At 37.2% G+C, this 11,081-nt stretch overlaps 1 protein-coding gene across 1 annotated transcript; it reads right to left on the bottom strand.

Moving 5' to 3' along the window:
* Positions 1–270: 270 nt before the first annotated feature.
* On the bottom strand, positions 271–1,756 carry LOC134217122 (uncharacterized). The gene has a single exon (XM_062695902.1). The coding sequence runs from the start codon at positions 1,465–1,467 to the stop codon at positions 367–369; it is 1,101 nt and encodes a 366-aa protein (XP_062551886.1). The 5' UTR covers positions 1,468–1,756; the 3' UTR covers positions 271–366.
* Positions 1,757–11,081: the final 9,325 nt, after the last annotated feature.

The following is an 11,081-nucleotide window of genomic DNA, read 5'->3' as shown; positions in this document are numbered from 1 at the left end:
TTACTTGAAAAAAATATCTCCAATTTTCTGACATAATAAAGAATATGAATTGCTCTTTCAAATTCCATGTAAACATACTTATGGGAATCGTGATACGGATTCACTTTTTAAAAAAGACTTAGTAACTCTAAAACACTTTTATTAATAATACTAACACAATACAGCACCACCGGTGATTGTCCAAAGCTGCCAAAGGAAAGAGAGCGCGCCACGCGTTCGCGGGTTATTTATAATGTACAAACTGCTGATCTAGCAGTTTGGGTCGTCCACGTTGTCTGACTGCAATTGGTGCACCTGAATGGCACGATGTTCCGATGTTTCCATAATGGCTCCCCTTTTAGTTTGAAAGCCGTCCTCGGCTTTCTTCTATTGCTGTGGGATAAGTGGTATATCTCTTGACTCGGGACATCCATCAGTTGCTAGGCTGAAATTGATATGAATATCTTCTTTTGTGTTAAGTGTGAGATGTTTTCTCCAACTAAATATTTTAAAGATGATGGCTATGATCAGGCCCAGGATACATATGATTATAACTGTTGTTGATAATGAGGTTAACCATCCAAACATATGTAGTTTCCAATGCAGATTGTTCGTAGTTAAGTTGAGATGATCTATCTGGTTTCTGTGTTCTAAATGCATCTCTTGCAGATGCTGTAACGGGATATTGTTTATCAGTATAGTTGGACTGACCTTAATTCCTGTGGTAGGGATGAATGGTTGAATTTCCAAGTCGGAGTTAGCATACTCCTCGTCGTCCAGCTTCACAGTACAATTGGAGTATTGTATGAGGAATGACCCATTGAGTAATCGTTCGGATGAACAATTTGATGAAAGTGTAATGTTGGATCCTGTAACCATGATGTTGCCTTCTGTGATTTTACGAATAGTTTTAGCTTCGTAAATTCGTTCCATAGGACATTTGGCTGTGTGTTGTCCTGAAACTAATTGTTGAATGCACTCCGTAGGCGGTTCCAAGTTGCTGGAGGAACATATAGAGAGATCTTTTATCTTTGGACACGGGTTTTTTGACATAAATACGTTCTGTCCTTCAATATAAAATTGTGCCGTGAGATGAATTCGTAAATTATTGGCAATTACGGGTTCAATCAAACCAATTTTGTATTGCACATCCTTGATTTTTGGTATTTTGAGTATATACATGAACATCTCGTTGTTATATACTGCGTACGCGCTAGCAATGTTCAACATATCGTCGACCGAGTTCAATCGAAAACCGTTATCGTTGAGGGTATGGCGAATAACCGAAAGTTCTTCAGGGTGGATGATGCGGCTGCTTGGGATGCTTCGTCCGGCTAGTGTTATAGATTCTTCAATTATCTCTAAATAGTATAATAATTCATCAATCTCAAATATGAAATTCAAAGAGTCTAAACTATCGAATGTTACTTTTTCCAAATTCTGCTCGTTATCTAACAGTGAATTGAAAGTTTGTGTCAAGTTTCTCATACGTTTCTCAAACAAGTGATTTATCTGAATTTGTTTATTATTTTCATCTACCAAGGAGTTTAGAGAAGAGTTTATGACTTTAAGATCGTCGGCGTCTGGACTTCCAGAAATGTATTTCCACGCTCTACCTAATGATTCCCATCGTTTGATTCGCTGTGGCCTAATTCTATTGAACAACAGATTAATTCTGCCTATTTTTCTCCTGATAGATAACTCGAAAAAGGTCTGATTAAGCTTTCCGGTTTGGGCTACATTATTGTACACATCTATTGTCGATTCAATGGTGGTAAGGTTTATTGGATGCATTATTCTGAAAAAGCTGTTACTGATCCTAGCTTCTCCTAAGGGAATCATTATGATTGGATTTTGTTTTACATCGTGTAGTCTTAAATCCGTTAGAGTCGTCTGCGTCAGTATACCGAGCCATAATCTGTAAGGAAGTCGGAAAGCAAGTTTTAGTCAGTTTGTTACTTCTTTGTATCTTTTTTATGAATTTTGATTCCTGTTGCGTCTGTAATTGTTTTTCGTTTTGTTCTTTGATATCTACTAGTCTATATCGGTTGCTAAAAGGAGAGGCTTTTCCTTCGTCTTAACTAAAACCGTATCGTCTTCAATATCCTCATAGTCTTTGTCCTGTATTTTAATTTTGGAATTATGTTTGTTAGCCTCAAATACAATATTGTCTCTTGCTGTCATAATAGTGCGTTGTTTTGTTAAGTTAATGTCCTGTAAGTCTAATGACGTCGAGTTTCCAAATACTATCTGTCTCGGTGCTAAATTCGTCGTGGCATGTTTTGTGTCGTTGTAAAGGGCAGTCGTCATGGACAGTCCTTGGTAAAGTGAAAGTTGGTCGAATTTCCTGCGGTTGGCCATATACATTTCTAAAAGTGTATTATGGAACCTCTCGATGGTGCCATTACTGTTGCTACTACTAGCGTAGTGAACGGCAACACCATGGGTTTCTAGAAATTCCTTAAAATTTTGACTGCGGAAATAAGTGGCTTGATCGCAAGTTAATTGTTTCGGTAGGCCAAAAATTTTGAATTGCTTGATGAGCGTTTCGATGATTTCTTCTGAAGTTTCGTGAAGGATTTTGTAAATTTGCGCAAATTTGGAAAAGGAGTCTATAATTGTTAGAAACTTTTCGTTCTCTTTCACGTAGACGTCCATGAATAGACTTTCTAAAGGTCTTTCATAGATTCTACGTGTGATTGGAATTTTAAAGGGATGACGCTCATATTTAGCGTATTTACAATCCCAGCAATTTTTTACAAAGGTCCTAACAATTGAAGACATGTTTGGGAAGTAGACTGATTGACGAATCTCTTCATATGTGAGTTTCCAACTTCTATGATTAAAGTTGTGACTCTTACGAACAAATTCGTCTTGGTTTTTTTTTAGAAATTAGATCTGGTAGCTTAAGATTGCAGAATTGTACTCGCATTCCCTTGAAATGTTTATCTAGAATTTTAGAGCACAATTTTGCAATATTAGGTGGGGCAAAGATTCCATTTGTTATTTTTGGAGATAAATGAGCTTTAAGAATATTCAATAGTTGTTCTTCGGTATATTCCTCCTGGTGGAATACGTGTCTACTATAACCTGAAAAGATAAAATAATAAATGTGAGGGGACTTTCTTCTATTATTGGTAATATGAATGATGAGCTGATTTCTAAATTTATTTATGATTTCCGGCCCGTATATAGGATCGTTTTCATGTACTTCGTTTTCTAAAATGGTTTGTAAATTTATTTCAGATTCATCCACGCGAGGTATTCGAGATAATCCATCGGCTACCACGTTTTGTTTCCCTTTCTTGTAAACCAATTGGAAATCGAATTGCTCCAGATATAACCGTTGACGAGTTACTCGTCCTGTTGCATCTGTTAATTTAATTTCCTTCGTCAATGGCTCATGGTCCGTGTAAATAGTAAAACTTCTACCATACAAATATAATCGCAATTTTTTTTTTTCAGCGAAAGAGATTGCTAAAAGTTCTTTCGCAGTTGCGGAATACTTTTCCTCTGCTTTTGTCAGTGTTCGCGAAAGGTACGCAATTGGTCTTTCGTGTCCATCTACCATTTGCGTCAGTACTGCGCCGATAGCATAGTTTGATGCGTCGGTAGTTAGTATGAACGGTTCATTAAAGTCTGGATAACTCAAGAGTAGTGTTGTACTCATGATATCCTTTAACTTAGCGAAGGCAGATTCATATTCAGGATTGGTAGTAATTGATTTATTCTTGCCACGAAGTTGGCTAGTCATTGGTTTTGCAATTTTTGCAAATCCTGGTACAAATCTTCTGTAGTAGGAGATTGTTCCGAGAAACGACTTTAGTTCTTTTGATGTTTTCGGTAAAGGCCAATTTTTAATTGCCTCAACTTTCTTTGGGTTCGGTTTCACCCCGTCTGTAGAGACGACGTGTCCAAGGAATTCTACTTCCTTACGAAGAAATTCAGACTTATCGCATTGTACCTTAAGGTTAGCATCTTTAAGGGTTTGTAAGATTTTCTGAATGTCCTTCATATGCTCATCTAAAGAAGTTGAAAAGATAATGATGTCGTCCATATAGACGAAACATCTTATCCCCAGATGTTTTCGTAGAACAGCATCCATTAAACGTTGGAATGTCGCGGGCGCATTCTTCAACCCGAACGGCATTCTCAAAAACTCGTATTTTCCATTGTCGACATTGAATGCCGTCTTTGGAATATCGTTCGGCTCCACCTCTACCTGGTGAAAGCCACTGGCTAAATCGAGTAAAGAAAAGTATTGTGCTTTTCCGAGACGATCCAAAATCTCGCTGATCTCGGGTATAGGATATCTATCTGCTGGCGTTAATTTATTCAGTTTCCTATAATCTACAACTACGCGATATTTCTTTATACCTGAATTATCCGTTTTCTTTGGGACCACCCAGATCGGGGAAGTCCATGGAGAAGAGGATTCTCTTATGATTCCAGTCTCCAACATTTTCTGAATTTGCTCACTTACTTTTTCCCGTAGATGGTATGGGTACTTGTAAGTTCGTTGGTGAATGGGGTTACTTTCACCGGTTTCTATTTTGTGCTTTACTTGATGGGTGAAATCCAATTTCTGTCCATCATGTCCAAGAGTTTTGGCTAATAATTTAACCTCTTCTTTATTCAAATGTTCTGCAGGGAAGTAAGCTGCGGAAAAGTTTCATGTTGGTTGAGAAAGAAACGTTCATTTTCAAAAGGTTTTAATCTCTCCAGTTTGGCTTGCCTAGTAGTAAACAAGTGTACAGTGGCATGATTATTTCTAGCCGCATAAAGGCCAGGTCGTAATGTGACACCTGTCGTCAATTAATTTCTTCCTCAATGAGAAATGCCCTGTCTGCAGTAGTCGGTATCTCTATGAGGGTTTCCGTTTGTTCCTGAAAGTTCATGGAACTTGGGTAGTATTTATCTAAAGGATATTTTATATTTCCAATCGAAAGTTCATGGCTACCGGTATCGATTTTGGCATTCATAGTAGCCAAATTTTCATATCCGATAAGACCGTCGAAAAAGTTATGGAATTTGAATACGTGGTACGGTAGAGTTTTATCAAAGCTTCTAGGAAACATATTGACATGCAATACTTTATCAATAACAAATGTACCATTTTGATTAGTCACTATTGCGGGTCGATTGGTTTCCTGGCACTTTAACACATGCTCCGGATTAATGTACGATTTATTCGCTCCAGTGTCTATCAAGAAATTCAATATCCCTTTATTAGACTTATAGCGAATAAACGGTATAAAATTGTTTACGTTGTTTGGAGATCGTCTTCCTCTAAGTGAAAATTTGACACGTTGGGTTGCATCGTTCTACCTTGCACATTGTCATCCTCATCGTCATCGTCGTCGTCATCGTTATCTACGTCTACTTCGTTCGCGTGGAACTCTGATTTAAATTGTTGTTTTTGCATCGGATTCCTATATGGGGGTTTCGAATTTGTATGCTGCTTAGGGGAGCTATTCGAGGGGCCGTTGCTTTTGTTGGGAAATTTGTTGAATTGAGATCTCGCGGGTCTAGATCTAATTTCCGCGTTCTGGTTTATACACACTGACTCGTATGCATCTTCTAAGGTTTTAGGCTTGGATAATCTAATGATAGCGGATAAAGGTTCTCCGATATTGTCAAGATATCGAGTAACGGTTAGTATATCTATGATTTCCTTTCCTGTGATGGGATTGGAATTCAAGTTAGATTTAAGTCTTGTGTTAATCTCCTTGCATTCGTTAAAGAATTTCAGGTGACTTTTATCACTTTTCTTAATGTTAAACAGTGTCGACACATTTGTCGCAAAGTCAAATCGATCACCGTATTGTTCTAACAGGATCTGTTTGATACCAACAATGGTATCAGGATCGCCATTTGCGCATACAATCGCGCGAGCGTCTCCTCTTATTTTATTTTTGATCGCTCTAATATACATAGAGCTTAGTGAATCGGGCTGGCCGTTGGCCCCCTTTATCTTGAACATTTCATATAGCTCGTCTACTTCCCGTAGCCAGCTTGAAAGTTCTTTCTTACTACCGGAAAACTCCGATAGGTTCTTGATGGGATCGGGGATAGTAAATTTACTACTGTTCCCCGATGTCATCAATGCCTTAAGCTGCTCAATTTCAGCCTTCAGCGCCTCAATCTCTGACTGCCTGGTCTCTGGCATTGTTTTAGTGAATTATTTTATAAAAGATAATAAAAATGAGTTACTCACGTAAATGATATCCACATCCGAGGGGTTTGATGATCACGTTGTTGCAGGTTCGCGTGCGACGGGATTTTTACCACTTTTTAAACACCTCACGATCCCACTTCTGACACCACTTATGGGAATCGTGATACGGATTCACTTTTTAAAAAAGACTTAGTAACTCTAAAACACTTTTATTAATAATACTAACACAATACAGCACCACCGGTGATTGTCCAAAGCTGCCAAAGGAAAGAGAACGCGCCACGCGTTCGCGGGTTATTTATAATGTACAAACTGCTGATCTAGCAGTTTGGGTCGTCCACGTTGTCTGACTGCAATTGGTGCACCTGAATGGCACGATGTTCCGATGTTTCCATAATGCATATTTTTTGGTCTGCCCTAACTGGAGACATCATCTTTTGAAAAAAAAATGTAATTTCGAGAGAAAAACGATTATTACTTTTGATCGGAAAAAGGAATTGAGCATATCTACCCTTCAAAAGTTGCATTTTTTTGAGCTCCTAAAGTCACCCGAAGACGACTTTTTCGAGAAATCCAAAACAGAAAAAGTAGATAAAAAAATTCTGTTTTATATTATCCAATTAGGTAAAACTACTCTAAATCTTATTCGCTTTTTTTGCTTAATTTATTGAAAAAAGCTGCGCTACAACTTTGTAGAACATAACATGTCAGTACTCCGAAAAGTAAAAAAAATGTTTTCGATTTTTTTTTATATGATGGGCCACCCTATTTTTTTGGTAGCACCATAATGATCGCCTTACTATTTCGAACAGTTTTGTTGAACAACATTTTTTTCTAAAAAATATAGTTTCGGCGTAAAATGCATCTTTCCGCGTAAATCTGTATCCTGGACCATAGTGAACTGGTACCAAATATTTTTTACGATAAAGTTCCTCCTTTCTAAAAAATCCGCGTTAGATGTCTTTCGCCATACACATCTCTGGCGGATAACTCATGCTGGGTATTCGCACATATACGTTAGCGCCTAGATGCTGGCAGCGGCGGGTAGGAAACCAGACACTGCTAATTATGTCTCCCTCTCAGATTTTTTAGCCAAAAATAATATTTTTATGGGACAACCAAATTTTTTTGGATAATTTTGAAGATTTTCAAAAAATTCTTTAACAAATCCGAGGAGTTTTTCGATTTCATATATTTTATCATATTTTTATTATTTATTTTAATTTTTTTTATTACTCCCTAACCCCTCATGACTTTTCGGGCACCAGTCGGACATAATTTTAATTATTTTAATTAAAAATTTGTAATTAGGACATTTTAGGACAATTTGCCTAATAGAAGTATGCAACAAACCTTCGCACCATAAAAGATAATCGAGTGAAAAGTGGGATTCATGGTAGCCAGATAGGCTTTGAATTACGAGATCATGCAAAGTAAACGAATTTGTTTTGAGAATATTTTGAGACGGAAAAACGCCGTACAAGTCAGTAGACGTAATGCCGAGAGAAACGAATGTAAAGCTCAAATAGGCAACTTCCAACACCCCATGTTACTGAAGATATCCATCAAGGATGCTCCAGACATTTCCTGGACAAGTTTAACTTCCCTGATAGATGGAAGCGCAGAAACAAGTGCTACTGACAAAATCAGGGGGATATTTTGGAGATTCTTCTGAATACAGACTGATCTGCTTGCTAGAAACAAATGGAAACTTCTATATAAATGGAACACAAAATTGAAGAAAGAAGAAGAAAAATTATGAAAGAAGAAACGAGTAGAAATGAAAAAGTATGAAGAAAGAAGAAGAAAGGAGGAAGAAAGAAGATGGAAGAAGGAAGACGAAAAAAGGAAAAAGAAAGAAGGGAAACAGAAAAAGGAAGGAAGAAGAAGGAAAAGAAAGTAGCAGGATGGATGAAGGAAGAAGGAAGAATTAAGTGCATTAACGAATTCAACAACATCAGAATGTTCATGAATACCACACAGCAACACGGAAGAGGAACGTACTTTGCAGGAAAAATATTAAATTAAATTAATGATTTCGTGTGTGTTACTTCTACGTGAAGTTAAACGATTTACAATGATATGGAAATGCTAATATCATCTTCCAAACTTAGACGCACATGTTCATGATAGAATTAGAGGTACACAGATAAAAATATGTTGTGATTTTAAATGTATTTTCATGCACATATTTGGAGCATACAAATAAACGTAACATTCAATCGATCTAACTATTCTTTTAAATCGAAATAAATTTAAACGTTGCTTGCTTGTAAAATTCAATCAAATTTAATTGAATATCGAATGTTAATTCGTTTGATGGGGTAACCTGCAGTTTTACACGTCGTTGAATTTTCAAAAATCATATTCGACTAAATGCTGATGTCATATTAGAAATTTGGAGACAGCACTCGTCGATAGAAAATCCTTCCGCACGCGATGGCATATGAGCAAATCAAACCACCTTCCTTTTACCAGTGGAGATATATCAGCTTCCACACTGATATTCTTCCCTCCCCCTTCATACGGGAGCTTGGCAGAAGGAAGGTCGTGTGATATGTGCCATCACAAATATTGCCCTCCGCTCGCTTCCAAATCGACTTCTATAAAAACATTCTTCATGCCTGCCGTATCCTAACGGAACTATCAATTCTATACTTTCGCCTCTAATTCTATCATGAACATGTGTGATTAAGTTTGGAAGATGATATTAGCATTTCCATATCAAGGAAAAATATTCCACGCATCAGTAAGCAGCTTTCAACATTTATCAAAAAAGTTCTTGTAGAGGAATCTTTGATAAATTGAATGGTTTAAATATTGATCATTTCCTTTAGAACATGTGTTTCTCAGAAATTCTTTTATTTTTAACTTGATGTCCCCCCCCCCACTTATTAGTCTCCCTTAAGCTATGATACCAAACGTTTTCTCTATACTGTCACCAGTGTTGGGTGAACAAATATTTTCCCATGTATTTAGCCTGCCTTGCTTCTACAAATGTCGTAATACTTGGTTGTCGGGTACAATTAGTAATAGTCTACGCATATAAAAATAATACTAGTCCACGCTGGAATCTACGAAAAGTCTCTCACAAAATATATAACTATCGCAAAGATTATTTATATTGAAATATGCTCCTTCGCGAGTATAAATGAAAACTATAAATCTTCAATACCTTTTCCGATCGGAATATCCGTAGCCATGATACACGAAAAAGCGCGCCCGTTGATCAAACAAACCGACTTTTCGGTCATTTTTTCATATACCCACCAATCGGTAGGCTTGTTTGCATGTCTTCTCCCAAGAAATAGGTTGAAGTGATTCGTGTGTATCGTTTGAGCCAGCTCGAGCGCCTTAAGTCAAATGGCGGTCCGGTGATCAAACGACCAACGGCACACCGGTAGAATCGACTTTGACAGCTTAATTAAACCGTCATCCCAAAATTCAAAACAAGCAATCAATTATTGTCCAATTTTAGAAACTCTCCGTTCGGATGGGACGGAACGGAGTTAGCAGCAGAAATTGAACATTGCAAACGGGAAGTGAGCGTGGCTTAAAAAATTAAAATGCACGTGTCGCTAGAAAAGTACTAAGAAGAAAACTGTAGATTACTGTTGCATTTTTTTTTAAATGTACTGAGAGATATTATTTTAGCGGTGTGATACGTGGTTATGAAACACACTATGCTGGTGGTGGCTGGATAACAATACTGATACTGTTTAGGGATCGGACACTAATTACGTAAACATTTTTTCTGGGGTTTTCAATGTCCCGATTGGAACTTTTCATTGTAGTAAAATAATATGAAATTAGAAGGAAATATGACCGACCATTTTTCTTTTTCTTATTGGCATTACATCACCACACTGGGACAAAGCCGCCTCGCAGCTTAGTATTCATTAAGCACTTCCACAGTTATTAACTGCGAGGTTTCCAAGCCAAGTTACCATTTTTGCATTCGTATATCATGAGGCTAACACGATGATACTTTTATGCCCAGGGAAGTCTAGACAATTTCCAATCCGAAAATTGCCTAGACCGGCACCAAGAATCGAACCCAGCCACCCTCGGCATGATTTTGCTTTGTAGCCGCGCGTCTTACCGCACGGCTAAGAAGGGCCCTGACCGACCACATATATTGAGATCATTTTTTTTAAATACCTGTTCAGGAAAAATGATCTTACAAAAAGTAATATTCTTGTTAAATTCTTATATATTTTTTATGTTACGCTTTACGAACGCATTTCTAAAACAAATTATTTCATAGTCTTTTGGGTCCGGTAAATAAAAATAATTCCTACACAGCAAATAATTTTGAATATTCAACGACCTGCAAAATTGCACCCAAAAAACGAATAAAAACTCGATATTCAAATAAATTTGACTGATTTTTACAAGCAAGTACGGTTTAAATTGATTTCGATTTGAAGGAACAGTAAGATCGATTGTATATTACGTTTATTTGCATGCTCCAAATATGTGCATGAAAATACATTTAAAATCACAACATATTTTTATCTGTGTAGGAACTGATCTGATCCTATTATGAGTAACAGATATTTAGTTCAATAAATAATATCTAAATTCGTACGATAGATGAGAATCCCACAGCAAATCGAGTCCTGCATACAAAGCATACATAAATACTTTTCGTTTCATTCGCGTGTGACTCGAAATACCGACATATGATAGCGGTCGTTGGCTGTCTGAACCTTTTTCCACAATACACATAACTGGACGGGGATTCGAATTATTGATCGGTCGTGTCTGGTTGGAAGCATTCCTTTTGTTTCGATATTTTGCCATTTCGCTAGTCGTTGGCAACATAATCCTCTAACTCTTAGGGGCTCGCGAGGTAGTTATCATAAATTTTGAATGCTGTTTTTATTTCTTTTTTAATTCATATCTTCCGCAGAACAAATAA

Source organism: Armigeres subalbatus, chromosome 2 (assembly GCF_024139115.2).
Source record: "Armigeres subalbatus isolate Guangzhou_Male chromosome 2, GZ_Asu_2, whole genome shotgun sequence".
Lineage (NCBI taxonomy): Eukaryota > Metazoa > Arthropoda > Insecta > Diptera > Culicidae > Armigeres > Armigeres subalbatus.
This window is presented reverse-complemented; position numbering and strand designations above follow the sequence as displayed.